At 40.5% G+C, this 21,745-nt stretch overlaps 1 protein-coding gene across 3 annotated transcripts in view; it reads right to left on the bottom strand.

Annotated features, from left to right (window-relative positions):
* SSU72 (SSU72 homolog, RNA polymerase II CTD phosphatase) overlaps window positions 1–21,320 on the bottom strand; it is a 46,800-nt gene extending 25,480 nt beyond the window's left edge. For 2 of the 3 annotated variants that reach the window (XM_069078261.1, XM_069078262.1), the window contains exons 1-2: window positions 21,073–21,317; window positions 5,056–5,199 (exon numbers count right to left, since the gene is read on the bottom strand). In XM_069078261.1, coding sequence (XP_068934362.1) covers window positions 5,056–5,199; window positions 21,073–21,152 — 224 coding nt within the window. In that variant the 5' untranslated portion in view covers window positions 21,153–21,317. Of the gene's footprint in view, window positions 1–5,055; window positions 5,200–21,072 lie in introns of all 3 variants that reach the window. The other variant, XM_069078260.1, reaches the window with a different exon arrangement.
* Window positions 21,321–21,745: the final 425 nt, after the last annotated feature.

Here is a 21,745-nt window from a genome sequence, read left to right as displayed (position 1 = left end):
TACTTAATCCCAACTGCCTCTAGTCAATCCCTTTAAGAATGGAGGTTATGACGGCTTCTGGCTCAGAGAAGGCCCATAAACTCTTACCCCCTCAGCTCAGCTATAAAGGTGTTGACTCAAAAATGTTTCACTATCCCCAGGATAAGCAGCTTCTGCTGGACTTGGCAGCCCTCCCATGGATAATCCACCCCCACCCCCATGTACAGATGAGTACTGTTACCCTTTCCCCTGAACTCCCTGAAATAAGTTTACCAAGCTTCAGCCAAGGGCTTAATGAAAAGTCAATTAAGTTATAGCTTTAAATTATTTTTCCTCCACTTATTTGAAATTGGCTATTGACTGATAGTGTTGCAAGTATCCAAGGTTGCTCTTTATATAGTTGGATGGTGAAAAAGCATTATGGAACCATCTGGAGCAGCAAATTTTAACTCTAAGGCCTATAAAAATTAACAAATATTTGATGTTTTCATAGGGATCTGGAAAAGAACCTCATCTCTAGTAGTTACGGAAATAGCTAAGGTGAGGCAAGAAAGAAAACAGGACAAAGAAAATTCAAGAATTTAGTTATTCTATTTTAAAAAGTGAACATTTCCACTTCTTAAGGCAATCCAGGAGAAACTGCTCTCACGGGAGCCTTGAGTAGAGCCCCCTCTACCCTCTGGACAAGTGCTCAGCTGATTTTAAATCTGTGACAATCAAGGGTCAACACTTTCAGTTCTTAGGAGCCAACCTCAAATGTTTCCATAGTAGGGAAAAATAATTTTAAACTGTAACCCAATGGCTCATTCCAGTGACAAGATAATGTGGTATACAATTAGTACCACAGAGAGCACCTACTATGGTGGGGCTCATTATAGACCTGGGTTCCAATCCAACTGCAGACACTAGCTGTGTGTTCCTGGGCAAGTCATTTAACCTCTGTGCCTCAGCTTCCTCACCTGGAAAATGAAGTAGGTAGTACTCGGTAGCCTCTGAGGGTCTCTTTTCAAGCTCTAAAACTATAATCCTAAAATCTGTGTGGAGTATAGGGCACTGAGGCTCTCTAAACCTGTCTTCTCATTTATAAAATGAAAAAGGCACTTCTGTAGGTTTTTAACATAAAAATCAAATTAGTGTAAAGTATACTGCAAAGTACTACATAAATGTCAACTTATTTCTTCAGTAATGAAGTCTTTTAACCTAAAAACCTCATCTTCTATTTTAAATAAAGCACCTTATCCTGGTGCCCACCCCACCCAATCCTAAAATGTAACTTCCTAAAGTGAAAGGGATATACTTGAAAATGAAGGTAATATAAAAGCTATCATTAATAGTTAGAAAATGTTATACTTAAAGGAAATGGATATTATTTGGAAATGAATGATATAAAAACCAAAGGTATTTAAAAATTACAAAAAAACCCTTAATTTTGGAGCTATTCAATTCTTTTAAGTCTAAACTATCCCTAATAAAGACAAAGCCAGTTTTCTAGCAGAATAGGAATTAAGTTAAATGCCTAGTTACTGTCAAAATTGATTCAGTTCTACCTGTATCTATGTCCATTTCCTACTGAAATAGACCCTTCAAGTAAAATTACAGCATGAACCATGGAAGAGAAGTTTCTTCTGATAAACTGGGAAGGGCAACTACGGAATTCTTTACACTAATTCCAGGTCATTATTTTATACACACTGCACTGTCTTTGTTTCTGGAGGCTCTATGTCAGTTTCCTCTGAGGAAGGTGACTGGGCACCTGCTGCTTCATTCAGGGGAATGTTTGGTTGAATGTTTCTTTTTTTCCACTAATCCTGTTTTTAAATATGCTGATTTTAAAAAACCACCACCTTAAAATCCCTCACCCTTATGTGGCCCATTTAATTTTCCTTCCCCTTTCACATTTAAAAGTGGGGAGGGTGAGAAGGGGTTGCAGCCTTGTCCCAAGCAGGCAGGGAAGCACATGTGCAGTGAGTCTGGAAAGTCTCTTTGACCTGGCTGCCCGGCTTAGTGACTGACAGGAGATGGAGTTGCAACACACCTCGCCATTCCCAATCCGTGTCTGGTCTTGGCTTTTTGCTTTGGTTTACCTCGGTCGCTTCCCCCATGCCACCTCAGCCTGATGTCCACCTCTGCAGCATCTCATCAAGGGCTGGAATGAATTCTTTTTTGAAGAGATGTCATTTGCTTGACTAGGTCAAAGGATGCACTGGAGAGCGGTTTAGTCAAAAACCGCTCACCAAATACCAAAAAGACCATATCCGTCAAGCCCAGTCTTGCCTTTTGCCTTCTACCCCTCCCACCTCCACCTTAAAGAACAGAAACCCCACTTCCGAAGAAAAGTGAATCACAGGACATGTTCCTGAGCACAAAGAAGATCCAGACAGTGACAGTAGCACTCTTAGAAGATAAGGAAGTCATTGTGACCATCTCTTGACCTACTGTGGAGAGCAGGCTCCCACAAAGGCCAAGGTTGTGGCAACACTCCAGTCCTTTGATCACTAACCATTCCCATCATCCTACCACTCACAGAAGGATAGAACTTTAGAGCTAGAAGGGACCCTAGAGAAAGGAAATCCAAAGTCCCTCCCCTCTTTAGACAGATGAGGAAACTGAGGCCCAGAGAGTGAGAAAGGACTTGCCAGTGGCCAATGGCTAGTCAGGGCCAGCCCTTCATTGCATCCCTCTACTTTCTGCTTTGTGTGTGGGGTCCTATCCTGCTCATCTGGAACACTTCCGTTCCTCAGATCCTCATTTATAGGAGGTCCTGACCTCTAAGGAGTTCACTTTCCAGCAGGATCCCCAAATTGAAAAAGCCCTATGCTCATTTCTTTCTAGTCACCAAGCACTTCCCCCTTGGGACAGCATAAGAGGGTACCTTGGAACTGGAGAAGTCTCCATCTGGTCATCATAAAGCAGCAAACAACCACCACCACTTTTCCTCCCACCCAAATGTGACTATTAAAAGGCTAACTTTAAGAAAACTGTATTGATTCAAATATAAGCCAAGGTGTCTTTGATAAGGAATAGCAATTTTTTCTTCCAAAATTAAGTTTAAAAACTGGAAGATAGGGTTCAATTTATATATATTTGGAACAATACAGTGATCTATAATGAACACGAGTAGTGTGAAACACTGTTGTGACTGTTGCTGCCCATTTCTAAAACTGATAGGAAGCATCAAGTTTAAAAATGTGGTGTCCATTTCATAAAAAGGTGGAATATTAAAATGAGCTTATTGCCACCAAATATTAACACCTGCAGCTGAGGCCAGAGCTCAGAATTTATGAAGAACCTTTCCCCCAAATAAAATAAAGTTCTATCGTTAATCCCATCTATCATGCTAAAGGGACACAGCAAGATGAGAATGGGCGTATATATTATTCACAACTAATTTGCCAACTATTAGTCAGTTACTAAGAGGAAGAAATATGGCAAATATAATGCTGCTTCTCAGTTACAGGGAAAATGATGACTTGAAGATACGCCTCTCTTGCCCCAAGGATGCTGGGTAGTGCAGAGTGTGTGCATTCAACGATGACCATGCTCAAGAGGCCAAGTTTCAAAAAGGAGTTACCGCCACATGGCTGCACAGCCCCATGTCAAAGACCGATTCTCCTCTCACCACTGCATAATGTCAACACCAGGTTATGCAGGGAACCCCATGTGGATGTTGTCAACATAACATCAGATCTGTTTATGTTGCAGTGGTGAATGAGCTATCTGTGCACCTTCAAAAAAATAATAAAGCAAAAAAAAACAACCAAAAAAAAAAAAAAAAACACCAAGCAAAATTAATAAGGGAAGGTAGGTAGAGAGAAGAGGACACGATGCAACAAACCCCAGGATCCTGCGGTGCTCCAATCTAACACTTTAGCTAGAACGACCTTCAGGGACATACTCTCAGCCACCTAAGTAACCTACATATAAGTAGAAAACATTTTTAATTCATCCAAAGAAGGTAATAGCTCTGATGTCAAAAGATGACAATTTCTGGATTTGTATTAGTTTTAGCTACATTCCCCCTAAATTTGAGCCCCATCTCTTAAATATGGCTCAGAAAATCAAGAATGTGAGGTAACAGTCAAGGAAGGGACATGGATGACTTTATGATGAGCCAAAATGTGTGAATTTTAGAGGTAAAATATCTATTAAGACAACTAAGCCTTAACGCTATACTTATAAAATATACTTTTTAAAACCCACTTTTTGGCTTTCACGTGAACTGAAAAGTACATCTGGTCAAATTCAATTTTTCTATTCACAGAAAGTTTCCAACAAAAGAAAGGATTTCTACTAATAGTTTGCTTCTAACATGCCAAATCTGGCCCTTCCCTCTGGTCCTCCTCAGTGTACTATTTACACATGGCTCTGCAAAAACACTATGGGTTCAGGGAGTAAGGGAGTTCTGGGACTTCATCAGTGTGGCCAGCTCCCTCATGGAAAAGCCTGGCACCAAAGCAGATCCACAAACTCATCCATAACTTAAGTTGGAGAGACTTGCCTAGGGCAATGAGAGGTTAAGTGACTTGCCCATGGTCACAAATCCAGGATGTGTTAGAGGCAGGATTTGAACCAAGTTCTTCCCTTATCCATTATATCCTGCTGCTTCTCAGCAACCCATCAGCCAATGATATAGACAAGAGTAATGTGAAAACCATTTCTATTTTCTTCACCTAGGCAGTTTACTGTTTAATATTATGCCTAAACTTTAGCTTTACTAAAATAATTATGATTTTAATTTTTTTCATGTCATTAATCCTCAATACATTCATCCCCAGGACTGGATTCCACACTGGGAAAATCCAGCAAAGCACCAAGAAATGATTAAGTTATGGCTTAGAGTTTTAAGAATTAAATAAATTACTGTGCTTTAAAAAAAAAGGGGGGGGGTTGGATTGCATGCACTATTTAACTGTAGCAAGGTATAAAATGAGTAATAAGTCCTCCTTCCTTTTCATGTAGAATACCTCCCTACAAACTTAAGGCCAACCTAAGGCATATTCCATATGCTAAATAATGAATTACACCTTCCAAAGATGACCATATTGGGTTTTTTAAAAGGGCATTCCACTGGGATACAGTTCTTTGTCTTTCCTAAGAAGATCATTGTACATCTGATCATATGTTGTTTTGAAATCATAAACATTCGGCTTGTCTGGTGCTGGTCCTGGAAGTTTCACATGAGTTCCTGTTCCAAAGGATCTGACACTGAATCCTCGTTTGCTGAAAGACACAAGAAGAAGAAAAAATTCTAATTAGATTAGTAACTCTCATTCAAAATTCCATTAGTCTGGATGGGGAAGTGATGTTGAGGGAGGAAAATGTTAGTGTACTTGCCTAGAGAAAATTTTTGCCCCAGTTCATAATCCCTTCTATTTTAAAAATAAATGCTAAATATTAGTTATGAAAGATATATCAGATTTAAAAATATCAAGGTGAAAAGATTCAGAAAGACAAAGGAATCTTTTATTCAGCCACCATGAGGTCATTTCAAAGTTAGATTTCCCACTTCCTAAAAAGACTTTATTTCACAACCTGTCTCCCCACACTCTAAATCACTTCTGAAACACTAAGACTTTGTTTAAAACTGTTACCCTAGAAGGTCTTATAGTCAGTTGACAACTTTTTTTTTTTTTTAACACATAAGCACAATTAAAGAAATGTTCTAGAACCATCAAGTGTAAATAATGAGACCTTGGAAGGACATCTAGACACTGTCCCACTCCGACCCTACCTTCATGTTAAGACCAATACTTACCAATGCAGAGATTCGGAATTTAAAAAAACTTCCTTAAGCTTCACAACCCTTCACATCATAATCCATCCTAAGTTTTACTACCACCACCAGGAAAATCATTCGCGTGTGTGTGTTTGTGTGTGTGAGAGAGAGAGAGATAGAAAGAGGTTGAATTTGAAGCCTGTTTCTTTTACTGCTGCCTTTAGCTGACCATCCTCTTTGCCAGAGCCCTTCATATCTTGTAGGCTTATTCTTTTACTACATAGCCTCTCAGCTTCCTTTCCAGTTTAATAGTAACTATGATAGAATTATAAGCAAAATGGCAGCAAAGCCAATGACTACTACTTACTTCTTTCACAAACAAATGATTTAAAGACTAATGCTGATAACAAAACAAGTTCTGAGTCAGGAAAAATTGTGCTTAGTTCAAAGGTTGAGCAGAAGTAGTGAAATGTTACTTCAGAAGCTGCTTAATCAAATCTTTTCAAAACTTTTCCCACTTCATTAAGGTTTCTAAAATTTTATTTTGGTCAATGGTGCAATTTGATCTTTAAGTCCACATAAGCATTATTTAATCATTTGATGTTACCTTGCATAGGAATTTAAGATTCACCACCTGACCTGGAACATCTATTCAAATTACTACTAAATTTAAATTACTACAAATTTTAATGCCAGAATTCTTAAGCTTTATAACAACTCAGAAATTTTTTATCATATTAGCAGAACTGAAGTTCCAAAAGGTCTCAGATGCTAGTCAACAAAGCCTGCCAGCAATGTACTCCCTAGTCTTGCCTCATTGTCCAGAGGAGCAAAGCTAGGATAAAAGCACTTGCCTGAGGCCATCCAGTCCCACCCTCAGTGAACAAGCAGCCCCATGAGATGGAGAAACATTCAAGTTCTAGAAATTGTTCCAACACTAGCCAAACCTGGGATGGGCCAACAACAACCCTCTAGTACCTATTCTGGATAACGAAATCATTTACTTGAAACAATTCTTAGAGCATCTTATTACCTTCCCTCAATTTTTTAAATTATTTCTTCCTCCCTTGAAATTGACTTCTCAAAGTAAATAGTTTTCATCTGCTATAAAACACTTTTCTTTGGTTCAGGATTCAAACGAATTTGATTTAATGTTCGGCCCCTGAGGTTAAAGTAGTACTTTCCAAATACAAGGAAAGCCACATACTCAATTTTCCCCCATGCTAAATAATGCAACACTGTCCAGGAGTCTACACTGGGGAACAGTGTAAAATCTGTGATGAGCACTACAGCTCTGAGAACTACAAAAAAAATCTGTTAACAAAAAACTAAAAAGCATTTTTTTCTATGTTTAATCATAAATCTAAGTCCAACTTTAGAATGGGGCTGGAATTATGAACAAAGGTCTCATGTCAAAATGCACAAAACTGCGCAAAGCCTGCTCATATATTGACACTGCCTAGCAAGACTGTGGCCAAGCTGCAGCCCAAAGAGAGTGATTTAAGCAACAAGTGTTCCTGAAAAGTTGTCTGAAGAACCATTTTTGCAAATAAAATTCCTTTCTTCCAATCAGCTTGTATTTGAATGGTTACAACCAGGCACTTCAGAGACAAGTGATTTACAAAAAATATTAATGTCAATGTGAAAACAGCAGCATGGAATAATTCAAAATGTTGGAATACTGAATTTTGTCTTGTCTGTTATTTTCTGTTCTGCTCTACTTCCTTCTAACCATAAATAATTTTAACCCACAGGACTTCCCAGAAAATATGTGTTTCACTTTAGTCACCTTCTCTTCCAAGGCTCACGCTGTACAAGGTTTCACCCAAAGTTGTCAGGTAAAGATATCCCCAACTGATTTCCAGCAAGCTCTCAGCCCTTTCTTCTCACTGACTTTACAACTCCAGAAGTACTGATGGTTAACAATCTACACCACTCTTAAAGCAGTAGGAACTGCTGGGAAATGGTGGTAATTCGGAGAAGTGAGAAATCCTCCAATTTATAGTTCCACACTAACCTATCTTAAAACTTCATTCTGCACAGAACAGTAAATCAAATGCTTCTAACCAAAGCAATAATACAATATACTCCTAGAAAATCTCCATGGCATTTGACACATCCCCAGATAAGACAATACCGTTTTGATGTTTGGGGAACAGTAGTAGTCATTTTAAATCAGCGCCACCCCACTAAAGGTCTAGACTAGGGCTTCTTAAACTCTTTCCACTTGTGCCCCTTTTCGAATTTCAGAGGGCATGCATGTGGAAGTATATGCTTTGCATTGAGAACCAAGGTTTAATTTTTGTCCTTGCCAGATACCTTTTGCCGTTGCCAAAGCTTTTCATCATTAAAGTGCTGAGAGAAGTGACAGTAAGATCTTAAATGAGTAGGAGTTCTCATTTTAACATCTGGTTGAAGTGCCATGTCATAAGACACTCACATACCAAAACAATAATGCAGTCAGAGTTGTATCTTCCGCTTAACTGCTAACAAGAAACCTTTTACATTCCCATTCTTTCCCCACCTAACGCACCCAAATCCTTCACAGGAAAATGGTCCTTCCCCAAAACTTAACTGCCCTTCTCTTACACATATTTGTCACATTTCATTATTATAACTCATCTGTCAGTGTTTCACTTGTGCTTGAGGAGTGTAAACTTGCCTGTAACTTCTAAGAGGGAAGACTGTTAACTTGCTACTATGTAAAATGTACTTAAAAATAGATTTGTCAAATAGAATTATCATGTTTCCAGAATCTTTTCAGGGATAGATGCAAAAAAAAAAAAAATTTACATAAACAGATGCCTGATGAAAATGATGATTTGATTCAAGATTTAAGTTCCTACTGTGCAACTGTGGTCAGTTCTGGGGATCCAAAAACAAAACTGATAATCCTTGCCCTCAAGTCAGCATAGAATGCAGTGCATTCCAGGCCTGTGCAACAGCAGCCTGTGATAAGGCATGGAAAAGGGAGGTGCCAGGTCAAGCACAGGAAACAGCAAGGACTCCAGTTTGGCTAGAATACAGTGTGGAGAGTAACTACAATAAGCCTGGATAGTGGAGGGGGAGGGTTCTGTTTAAGACTGGGATAGGTTTTAGGAGCCAACAGTGAAGACTTTTTGCATTTTGATTTTAAAGGCAACAAGGAACAAATGGAATCTGTGCTTTAGGGCCTATGTCAATCTGACAGTTAAGTAGAGGATGGTTTGAGGTGGATTCAAGGCAGGGAAGACCAATGAGGAGGCTAGTCTAGGCAAGAGGTGATAATATAGATATGAACTATGTGAGTGGGAACAGAGGAAAGCAATACATTGTCATATAGCCAAAGACAAAGTCAGTTAATCCATGAAATTTATTCAAAATACAGTATAATTAATTCTACTGACTAATCGCTATATAGTCTTATAAGAGAAAGGGCAAAGAAGTCACTGTCTGAAGGTCAATGACCAGAAAACTGCTTCAGTGATCCACATCACTGAAGTAGAGGCCAGTCCAAATGATTAGACTCCAAGAAAGAACTGCAATCATTTTATCCAATGATATTTCAGACAGTAAGATGGGCTATACTGTGAAAGCACCAACTAGACCAAAGGTGAGAAACCTGTGGCCCTCTAAGTCCTCAAGTGCAGCCAGGCATTTGAGGAATCCAAACTTCAACTTCACAGAACAAATCCCCTTAATAGAAGGATCTGTCCAGTAAAACTTGGACTTAGTCAAAAGGCTACCAATTCCCCACCCCTGAACTAGACAAACCATCCAAAGGACAATAATTACAACTGTGTTTGACATGTAAATCAGAAGTTTCCAATCCAAATGGAAATTTTAACTTTTTAATCTAATGTAAAACATTCCATAACATAAGTATACATTAAATCAATTTTAAACTATCCAGGGGTAATGTCCCTGGCCTTTCTCTTATCTAACCTTGCCTAGATGATAGAATGGGACAGAATTCACTCCTAGGGAGAACTAGAATGAGATTGGGGAGGAAAGGGGGAGAAATAATAAAGAAACTCATAGGGGTTGCTTCAGAAATTCACCTGTCTATGTTCCTTACCTCTCAGTGGGGATATACACGGTCTTGTAAAAGCAAAAAAAAAAAAAAAACTTTAAAAATATATGTAACAACTGAGTGAACATTCGATTCTCTTTCTCTGGATGGTAGGGGGAGAAACAAGAGGACAGGAGAAGCAACTGAGTTTAATATCTGATTACATAGCACAAATATCTGAAAGAGGAAGGAAATAATAGGCTAACTAGGGCTCACAAAATCAATGTCACACAGAAAGCTAAATGTTGTACTGTGAGAACAGAGGAGGATGTTGTCTGGTTTGAACGAAGATTCTGTGATAAAACCCTAAAGTCAACAAAAAGATTAACACATTACTGTCAACATTTTACTTTATGATAACCTATGACCTTACACCATCTTTCTCACTACTTACCTCCCATGTTCTATCTGAATAATGCAGAAACTAACAGTACTCTAGGGACACTGGTGAATTATCATCAATACTTGTGAACTTTATCTGTGACCCACACAATTGCTTTCCATTTCTGGTCCTTTGTTCAAACACACACACACACACACACATACACACAGTTCTTGGGGAGGTGGGGTTGGTAGCTGAAACAGATTTTAGTGAAAGGAACCTCTTTCCTATCTGGTTTCTTTACCTTCAAACTAAACATGATTCTGTTTCTGGAATCACTCAGGGGTGATCATCAGAGTATAGAGAAGTTGTTAAAGGTTATTTATATGAAATGTGCCATTACAACTCTAATACAATACCCAATTAACAAGGTGCTCAATGGCCACGAAATGGCAATACCCTTTAAATGTAATATTCAATTTTTAAGGATCTGACAAGTCAGCCTAAAATAAATTAAAATTCTAAAAATGCAGTGCAATAGTGGTCATCTATTAAGTGCCAACCCCATAGCCTAGCACTGTGTTAGGCAGAGGTACTTCAAATATGAGTGGTAAAGGAACTAAAATTGGTCCATAACTATCAGAACATACCACATTGGAAACGAGATATGAGGAATTAAAGGGCTGAAGGATTTTTCACCTGAGGATTAGGGGAAAAGTTTTCTTGGGGAGGTTACTTCTATTTGACTTTGTAACAGAAGCATTTCAATAATAATATTTAGGACGGGTGGGGAGCTACAGAAGAGTGGAGGGGAAAGAGTGGAATAAGTCTGAAGAACAGTGAGTATAATAATTAGTCCCAGGAAATGATCCTGTAGCGACAATTTGTTTATACTGTCACCAATAGTTCTATTTATGACTTGAGCAGTCATCATGATAAAAGTATGGTTATTACTGAGAAACTGGATTAGCAGGAAAAATGTTACTTAGGGTGTGTCTTTAGTTGTCTGCGGTACAAGAAAGGCAACAGTGTGAGATGAGGATGATAAATTGGGTTGTAGTCAGATTCCATGTCTGTTTAATGCCAGCCTAAGGAGTCTGCACTTTACTGGGTAGATAATTGGAAGCTACTGAAAGTTTTTCTTTAGAGAAAGGATTTCATGACAACATGATATCAGAGAGAATACTTTGGAACACAGTGCAGGATGGAAAAGTGGACAACTGAACACAAAGATGAAACTACAAGGGACCTTAAGAATCTAGCCCCAAACTCTCAATTTGTAGATGGAAACTAGAAAGACCAAGAGACATATTTGATTTCTACAGCTGGGTAAAGGCCACCAAAATTTGGAATTAGGTCTTCTGAGTCCAGTGATCTATGTTCCACACACCCCATTTCAGTATATATTATATAAGGAACGAGTTTTTCCAAAAATTGAGACTGACTTCCTTTTCTATATAATGTGAAAGAGGTGTAAATCATTTTTCTCCCCAACTGATAAAGATTTTAAATGTACCAAAGGTTTTTTTTTTTTGTAAAGGTCACATACTAGTCTTTTAGAATCCCTATGGGAGGGGCGGCTAGGTGGCACAGTGAATAGAGCACCAGCCCTGGAGTCAGAAGGACCTGAGTTCAAATTTGACCTCAGACACTTAACATTTACTAGTTGTGTGACCTTGGGCAAGTTACTTAACCTCAACTGCCCTCCAAAAAGCCAAAAAAATAATCCCCATGGGAAATTATGGAACAGAATCCCCCAGGGTAAGAAACAAGGATAGGTCCTAAGGCATGCCAACAGAAGGAGATCTGGGTTGGGCAGTACCGAAGCATGGAGGGGAGGGGTGCCACTAAAGGAATTTTGTTCAGCTAAGGTATCATTACAAACACCTCCCCAGTACACCTGAACCTGATAAAAAATCTCACTGAGAAATATCTGACAAATTACATAAGAATGACACAAAGTTAGAGAATGCTAATATGGGATTTTCCAGGTCATTGTGCAGCCACAAGGATACACTAGGCTCCTATTTGGGTCTGTACAACTCTGGTATACAAGATCCTAACGATAATCATAATCAATTTCTTAAAACAAAACCCCAAAACCTAAGGAGCTGTATTTTCACAGACCAGATCTGCTTAAAGCTAAGTACAAGCAAAGTAATGTGCAAGTTCCTGAATGTACCTGAATTCAAATCCAGCCTCAAATACTTGACACATTTACTAACTAGCTGTGTGACCTTGGGCAAGCCAACCCCAATTGCCTTGCCTTCCCCCCTGCCCCCCAAAAAGAAATTCTACTGATAACAGAAAATTCTACAGGTGGTAAGTACTAGATATTCTGAAAAGATTTAAGTTATGACATGCTCTAAGAACCTGTTCAGGGGTGGCTAGGTGGCACAGTGAGTAAAGCACCGGCCCTGGAGTCGGGAGGACCCAAGTTTGGTTCTGGCCTGAGACACTTAACACCCACACAGAAATACTAGCCGTGTAACCTTGGGCAAGTTACTTAACCCCAATTGCCCTCCAAAAGGCAAAAAAAAAAAAGAACCTGTTCATTTTAAATTAATTTTATTAATTTGGTAATTTAAAAAACCTTACCAATAAAACCACAGAAGGTATCCTGTATTGTAACTCATAAGACTTTTCTCAGTATGAGGATAGTTGAAGGGAATATGTGTATACATACATATATGTATGTATAGGAGGGTGTATGTGCATATAAATAGACATGTGAGTGTGGACATATGCTATGTTCATGCATACATAGACAGAGGGCACATCATGAGTTGAATATGAAGGGATAATATCTAAAAAATAAAATTAAGAGGTGAGAGAGGGGTTTATTGGGAGAAAGGGAGAGCTAGATTAGGGTAATTTATTTCATATAAAAGAGGGCAAGAGAAAACTGTTACAATGGAGAGGAAGAGCAGGAAGGTGAAAGGGAACTTATTCTCATTGAATTTGGCTTAAGGAGGGAATAACATACACACTCAATTGGGTGTCTTACCCTACAGGAAAATAGGGGGGTAGGGGATAAGAGGGGGAATTATAGAAGGGAGGCCAGATTGGTGTAGAGGGTAGTAAGAAGCAAACATTTTTGAAAAGGAGAAAATAGAATAAGTGTGCAGCAGGATAGGATGGAGCAAAATATAGTTAAGTCTTTCACAATATAACTACTACGGAAGTGATGTGGGTAAATACACATGTACAACCTATATTGAATTGCTTATCTTCCCAGTGGGGGAAAAATCTGGAACTCAGAAGTTTTAAAAACTAATGTTTCAAAAAAAATTTGTCTTTTACATGCAACTGGGAAATAAGATATACAGGCACTGGTGTATAGAAATCAATCTTGCCCTACTAGAAAGTTGAGGGGGGGGGGGGGTGATGGAGGAGGATATAAGAGAGAACAGATTGGGGGAAGGGGTATTCAGTCGGCTTGCTATTTTGGGGTAGGGGAAAGATGGGGAGAAAAAATTCTAATTCAAAATCTTGTGGAAATCAATGTTGAAAACTAAAAATACATTTTTAAATTAAAAAAAAAAAAGGTATGCTGTATCTTGTGTTCTGAGATGTGACATACTACTTAGAAGCTAGAAACTATAGTTTCTTTTTACCTCTTTAGCGCAATGGAATTTTCCAGTAATAAAATAGCTAACCAGCATTTGTTGGAGGATGAGCCTCCTATCATACAAATGATGCAAATTATGTGACAACATGTGCTATTTGGGTAAAATGTCATTTACAAAGAACAATTGAGCATTATATAACATTCCTGATGGCTGGAGAAATATAAAAGGGCAAAGATTTCATGTCAAACTATTTCCTCTAGTCAAATACTAATTTAGATTACTGAATGCTTTGACAAGTCAATTGACACCACCACATTTAAGATGGCAGGAATATTCATCCTAGGAAATATAACTTCTATTTCAAAAATTAAAAGTCAAATGATTGAAGCCCTAGATTCTGCCTTCTTGCTCCCCACCCACCCACACCTCTGTCTTTGCAGAGGTGAGGTAAAACTCTGAAATGGCATCATCTAAAAATCAGACTTTTTCCATGTGTTGTTTTGCTAAAATTGTTATCTCTTCTGTTTTAAGGAATGGCTCTCTGGGAGGGGAAGGTTATATACTGTAAAATGTAGGTGACATATAAAAATATTCATTTTTAATATACATAATACATACACATAATACACATAAAGTTTATTTTAAAATTGTAGCATTAAGGTCAGAAATTTAACTATGTTAATCTTCACGGAGGTTTTAACTATGTGATTTCACAATCCCAGAGAACAAAATTAGGCTAAATCTTTTGCAAATATCTATGAACATGAATTTTAATACCGAGGTTGCTAATTTAACACACACACAATTTGAAAAAGGTACAGAAGTAAAACTTGGTCCTTCCAAAACAGTCCATTATCACACACAACTACAAGCACCTCAGAAAGTGCTTTGACACCCAGCTCCCATTATGCCAAGTTTTAGCAGCATCAAAGGAACATCCATGGGCAAATCTGTACTAACCTAGTCCAAGGGGGGAACTGTCTTTCTCTGGTAATGCTTTCAGTAAGTAATCAATATGGTGTAGCAGAACTGAGGCACCTAATCTAGAGTCAGAGACCTAGAGTGGAATCTGGCCTTTGTCATCTGCCACCCTGAGATAGTGACACTTTGAGCAAATCCCTTAATTTTGGTCCTCTTCCTCCAGAACACAAGGGGCCTGACGAAGATGACCTGGAAATCTATGACCTTTTGAATCCACTATAACCCCAAATAAAATGTATATTATCTAATTTACAGATTAATTTTGCCTCCCCAGCCAAGTTAGGTTTTTAGTTTGAAACTAGACTTATACTATATACAATACAGTTCATCTTTCTCCCCAAAATGTGGTATCATTACTAATAAATGATTAATATTCTCAATTCCTCAAATTCAGACAGATCATATATTGAAGAAAAGTTCTGGGTCATTACAAATACAAAAATATCTTCATTTTCACCATCTCCTGAAAAAAAAATTACTCAAAAATTAAGAGTTAGCTAATCATTAATAATCCCTGTAGAAAGTAGTTCTTCAGCACTGAAATAAAAGTCAAATTAATTGGTTCCAAAGGGAGTGTTTTCATCCACCAAGGACAACACAGAAAATGAGTTTCTAAGTTAACAGGTCACACTCCAATAAATTCTTAAAAGGACCTTCAGCTACAACTGAACTTGGTCTCTGAATCAATTTAACCCCCAAATGCAAATATGTGCCAAAGAAGAATGCCTTCTATGTGTGCACAGCAGTGGTAGGCACTGGGTTACAAAGATTAAACCATAGTCCCTGCCCTCAAGGAACTTATAAAGTGCTAGGGGATTGTGGGAAGGAGGAGGAAATGAAACAAATCTATAACCTAATCCAAGAAAGAAAAACCAAAGTGCACAAATGAAAGCAATCAAGTATGAGATTGGGTAAGGAAGACTCTCTTCAGCTTGGAAGTCAATCACAAGGTGACATCCCAGCTAGAACCCAAAGTATTTCAACTAGCTCCAGATTTCGGAGACTTTCTAGACATGGGAGAAATAAATCCAATAAACAGCTGAGGCAGGAGAAGGCTATTGTGTAAAGAATAGTGTGAAATAAAGTTGAAAAGGTAGACTAAAGCAAGAAGAGGCCACACCTAAGAAGCCTTAATGAATCGGTAAGTGTTGTCACTGGCGATGTTCAAAGCCAGATGCATTTGCTGACTGTTAAGATTCTTCTCTAAATTTTTTTATTTTTTATTTTTTTGCTTTTTGGAGGGCAATTGGGGTTAAGTGACTTGCCCAAGGTCACACGGCTAGTTTTTGTGTTAAGTGTCTGAGGCCAGATTTGAACTCAGGTCCTCCTGACTCCAGGGCTGGTGCTCTATTCACTGGGCTACCTAGCTGCCCCTCCTCTCTAATTTTTAACAGAACAGGACCTAAGATTATATTCCAGGAGAGATATGATGCATGCACAATAAATACATTCTAAATGTTACTTGCTCGGTAAGACTGAAGGACAACCTACTAAAAACGCAATACTTTTCCTTTGTATTGGCTCTAGGGATACAGAGATCAAGACAAAACAGCCTCTGAAGCTTAAGGTACTTCTAATCTACTGGGGGAAAGCAGGACACCCAGGTTAAGAAAAAACACAAAAGAGATACAAAATAACTTCATCCTGGACTATAAAAGGCCTGGGCAAAGACCCAGAGGCAGGAAATGGGATGTTTTGTCCAGAGAAATAGGAAAAGGCCTAGTCAGCAGGGCACAGGCACAGTGGGGGATTGGCCTGAAATCAACAGCCTAGAAAAAAAGGGTGGGGCCAGATATCCAAGGGCTATAAATGCCAGTGCCAGGGGACCCAAGTTCTGACTTTGTCCTCTAAAGGACACAACTGACAATTTTGAATATGCTGGACATAGCATTCTTAATTACTACTTTAAAGTACTTAAAGCACTCTCCAAACATAGGATTCAAACATTTAAGTAATTACACTCATATGTCTACAATTACACCAGCCAAGCTAGATAAAATCAACTTCAAATTTATGGACATGATATTAGCTACCAGTCTGAATTTTTATTTTAAGCATTTTCCCCTGAATTTTTGGGATAAAGTGAAGTTACCCTCTAAATTCTTTCTCCTCAGAAATGACTGATGTAAAAACAAAATGCATTAAATTATACTCATTTTAAATCTCATAATGTAGGCCCAAAGGACAAGCTAGTCATACAGAATATTACCATACTTTACATAACTCCACTGTGTTACGGCATGGTGCTCTATAAGATTCCTAAAGAACCCATAGGGGTTACTTTAAAAAAGAAAATTTTAAAATAAAGCTTTTGGTGGGATTAAAAAAGCTCTAGACATACATACATATATATAATGTGCATACACACAACACCCACCCATCCCCACATGCATATGAAATCCATGCTGCTCCCTTACCCAACTGGGAGAGCAAATGTATTTGAATGAGGTTAAATAAAGTATTAATAAATATGAAATATTTAGTAATTTTGTCTTTCACATTACAAGGTTCGTTTTAAGACTACCTTCATTTTAAGTTCCAAGCTATCATATAGTGGGAAAAATGAAGTGCAAACCACTTTGAAATAGGTTCTTCCAAACACACAGATGGCTATGCAGATATGCTCTAGTTGAGGGGTGGGGAACTTTCGACCACAAGGCTACATGTGGCCCTCTAGGTCCTCAAATTTGGCCCTTTGACTGAACCTAAACTTCACAGAACAAATCCCCTTAATAAAAGGATTTGTTCCATAAGACTTGGACTCACTCAAAAGGCCAAACCCAAGGACCTAGAAGGCCACACATGGCCTCCAACCTCAGGTTCCCCACTCTGATCTAGGCAAAGAAATGATATCTGATCCTGTGATCACCCTTGCTAATTGTTTATAGGATTAAATCTCAAACACATATGATGCCTTCCCCTAAATGAAGCTTATAATAAGCTTTAACTAATATTTAAATGTAGTAACTTTGGGATTATAGCTAAGTGTGATACCTCTTGTAATTTTTTACATCTACTTGTTAATTTCAAAATATCCTGCTGAAATTCTCCTCTTCCCCCCTAAAATTAATAAAAAATAGATTTCACAAAGAGCACAGATGAGATACTCCAATCTCTTGTCAAATTCCTTCTCTGGAGACTATGACTTTTAAAAGAAACTACAACATATCCTATGTGTGTAATAATTTTGGAAATTCCCAATAAAACAATACCTAGAAAGCACCTGGTGCTCAATTTATTAGAGGAATAAAAGAGGGTCATTCCCCCCATATAGAACATATACTTAATACAAATGGACCAAAAGTCTGTACTTCCATCAATGCTGATTTTAACCACCCAAGAATTAACTAAATCCTAGCAAACTTGCCTAAGGTCCACACAGATTTGCCTAGGGACACAACTGGAAACTGTCTAATAGGAAAACTCATACCCAGCTCCTCAGACCAGCATCCATTCCCTAATGCCTCTTTTTAGGTAAATAAAAAAAGTATGTTTTTAAAACTTTGTTGCTACAACTAGGGGATCCCTCAGGTACCTTCCAGATCTAGTAGTGTGTGGGAAAATTCGATCAAAACCAAAATCTTATCAGCAATGAGGAGAATGACCAATTTATTTTGTAAACAGGTTTTTGAAAGAGTAAAAAAAAATTTTTTTCTAAAGGGTACTAAGATATAGTAGACAAAGCACAAAGGGCCTTGATGACAGTTCCTGACAGAAAGACTTGGACTCAAAATTTGCCTCAGAAGTAGTTGAGAGAATAGGCCAAGTGGTTTAACCCCAAGCAACTGTCAACACTAAGTTAGAGAGTAGCCCGTCTGGAGAACTACATAAGGTAGGGGAGGTTTCCTTTCCCATAGTCATGAAACCACAGGTCCAGACCCTGCTAAAAAATATTTGCAAAAAGAAACTGTACCAAACCCGCATTCAACTTTTATTAAACATGCAGCACCTGGGTCATGAGAAAGGCTGAAACTGAAATGTTAATTAGTATCCCAAGTACAAATACAAATATTTCTGCCAGTAATTATCACTTGATAAATATGCCACAGTTGGAAAAGAATGAAATTACAAGTTTACTTTGTATAAAGGACCTGAAAATGTTACACATAAAATTTAATAAAAGAACATTTTAAGAAAACTATTTAAATTCAGATTCTTGGTATTGTGGGCCTTTGTTTTTTATATGTAAGCCTTTACACCATCTGGCTCCTGCTGCCTTTTCCCAAGCTTTTTCACATGCCTCCCTCCACTAGACTCCAGCCAAATTGACTCACTAGTTCTCCTAAAATGGCATTCAACTTTCCACCTGAGTCCCACCCCCCACTCCAAGAACAATCGGATTCCCAACTCATCTCCAGCCCAATGGCCAATTTCTGAAAAGGATTCTTTGTGTAGATTTTTCTGATCCATCCTTAGTGGTCAGCACTCTCCAGATCACATAGGTTTACATGAGTGCCCTTGCCACAGCAGGATACAAACACTAATTAAAGCCAGAACTATTTTCTAGTTGACTTTACATCCTTAGTTCAATTATTTGAGTGCTGGGTACCCCTATATGGAAACTGCCCCCACGTAGATGGTACTCCTCTAAAATAAACCTTACAGACTGGTCTAAGGCACCATCAAGGTAAGCCTGGTCAAAAAGTGAATGTCAGAGCTAAGTCTTTAACCCAGTACTTATAAACTCCCAAAAAGTCAGTTCTGAATCTACCATATGGGTTGGTTGTTGGGGATTTTGTTATTGTTTTGTTCTAGTAAATTCCACTTGTACAGTGAGTTGTAAGTAAGGAACCAGGTCTTTACTAATGCAGATAAGAAACCTTTCTGTGTGCAATTGCTAATCTTGGAAAGCTACCTTCCTAACCTGATCTCTAATCTGCTTTTCCAGTATTCTTACTTTACACACCACCCCTTCACCTTCCCTGCCTTCCCCACCTCGAATTCAAATAACATCAGTCCTCCTGGCTTTCTCCAAGTCCTCCCCCTAGTTTGGAACTGTCTCCTAGGTCTCCATCTCCTGACCTCCCAGTCCCAAGTTAAAATCTCACCTTTTATGAGAAGCCTTTTCCAATCTTCCTTAATGTCTGCTACCTCACCCATTCCCCCAAATGAAATGATTTGCCCAGAGTTCACCACTGGTCAGTCAACAAGCATTTATTAAGCTAGGGGTTTTTCAACATCAGGCTCCCTTAAGAAAAAATATCATGATTACCTTGGATCAATACAACTTTTTTAGGGTAATCCTATGACTTTTTAAATGCATTTAAAAACATCAGTCTAAGAAGCAGCCCAGTACAAAAATAAATAAAAGAGTGACCATTTAAGCACTTACTGTGTGAGGGGCAAGTGTGCAAATCCAAAGAAGCAGAACCTGACCTAAAAGTCTTTAAGTGTTTATTTTAGTAAGCACTAAGTGAAGTACTAAGCACTGGGGATAGAAATAGCAGGAAAACGATACTCCTGGCCCTCACGGAGCTTACATTCTAATGAACCTAGACCCTCAAATTCCAAGTAACCATTTTCAGGCTTCCCAAGGAGAATCTGACCACCCTCCCACCCCTATTTAAAAGCAAAACTAAACAAAACCAACCCCAAAAACCCTCCTTGGATTGAAACTGGACAGGCTTCCTTGGAGTCCCAGCTAAAACCTCACCTTCCATCCCCTTTTAATTCTCATGTCTTTCCTCTGCTAATTATCTCCGTTTTGTTTTGACTCGTGGATAATTGCTGGCATGTGGTGTGCCCCCCTTAGTCAGCGGGCTCCACGAGGGCCGGGCCTGGCAGGCCGATTTGGTTTTCGGGCGGGTGCAGGGCCCCTGATACGCTTTGAGGACGGGCTGGACCGTGGTGGCCGTTCTTCCCCACAGGAAAAGCTAAAGACCGCCTTATCCCGGGGTGCGTAGCAGCGGCTGGGGGCCCCCGGTCCCAGGGGCGCTGCTGCCGGCCTTTCCTGGCATCCCCGGGTTGGGCCTGGCGCCTGGCACACACAGCAAGCGCCTAATTAGTGTGGATTACCAGGCTGTAAACAGAAAGGACGGCCCCGCCCGCTCCCAGGCGGCCTAGCTGAGGGGTCTATCTCGCTCCCACCCACCCGTCTACAGCGGGGAGGAGGAAGGATCCCCGGGGGCTAAAGGCGACCCCCGGCGACCCGCCCTCGCCCGAGCGCATCCGAAGCCAGAAAGTCCAGGGGTTTCGGAAACAAACAAGTGGGGTCCTTGGGGTTTGGGAGAACCCGCCACCCCGCTCCGACTCTGAGCGCGCCGCCCCCGGGCCCGCGAGGGGGCCGGAAGGCCCAACAGTCGGTGCGGTCTCCCCCTCCCCCCCCCACGCCGGCTGGGACGCAGGGGAAGGGGCCCGGGCGGGGACCCGCGGTCCTGGGAGGGGTTACGCGAGGGTGGGGGGGCGGCGGGCGGTTCCTGGGACGGGCCGGGCGGAGGCCCTGCAGGGCTACCTGAGTATGTTGTGCGCCTCCATGCTCCGGTTCTGGTTACTCGAGCACACCACGGCCACTCGCAGCGGCGACGACGGCATGATGGCTGCGGTGACGTCGGGGGTGGCGGCGGCGACAAGGGGATGCCGCTCGCAGCGAGGGCCTAGCGCGTCTCCTCCCGTTCCGGGCACCGGCGGACGTCGCTACAGCAGCCGCCTCAACTCAGCGCGAGCAAAATGGCGGCAGCGCCCGCGGCCAGCCCGACCCAAGCGACGCGGCGACGCACGGGACGTCGGGGGGGGAAGACGGCGACGGCGGTGACGTCACGCGCCTAGACGTGACGCTGCCTGCGTGGCTCAACCGTGAAAGCCAGGGGTTGGAGGGAACGGGAGCCCTGCGCAAGCGCAATGGCGGCCAAGCGCAGGCTCCGCCCTCCGCCGCTCCCCCTCCCCCTGAGGAGGTGGGCGCCGCTTCTCAGCGACTCTGCCCACACCTGACCCCCTCCGCCCCGCCCCGAGACTTCGACTCCGGCTTCCGGTGGGCCCCTCCTTCTTCCTCTGGCTCCTCCTTCACCTCCAGCACCGCCTCCACCACCACTTCTTCCTCTTCTTCTGGCCCCCACCTCCCCCGCCCTCGGCCGCTGTCTGGTCGCGAGTTCCAAAGCTCCTCGAACCAGTCTGGTCCTTTTGCGAAA

The sequence above is a fragment of the Petaurus breviceps genome, unplaced genomic scaffold (assembly GCF_028583685.1).
Source record: "Petaurus breviceps papuanus isolate PSGF00001 unplaced genomic scaffold, PetGlider_PUasm1.0 91041, whole genome shotgun sequence".
Lineage (NCBI taxonomy): Eukaryota > Metazoa > Chordata > Mammalia > Diprotodontia > Petauridae > Petaurus > Petaurus breviceps.
The sequence above is the reverse complement of the archived record's forward strand: the minus strand, read 5'-3'. Positions and strand labels throughout refer to the sequence as shown.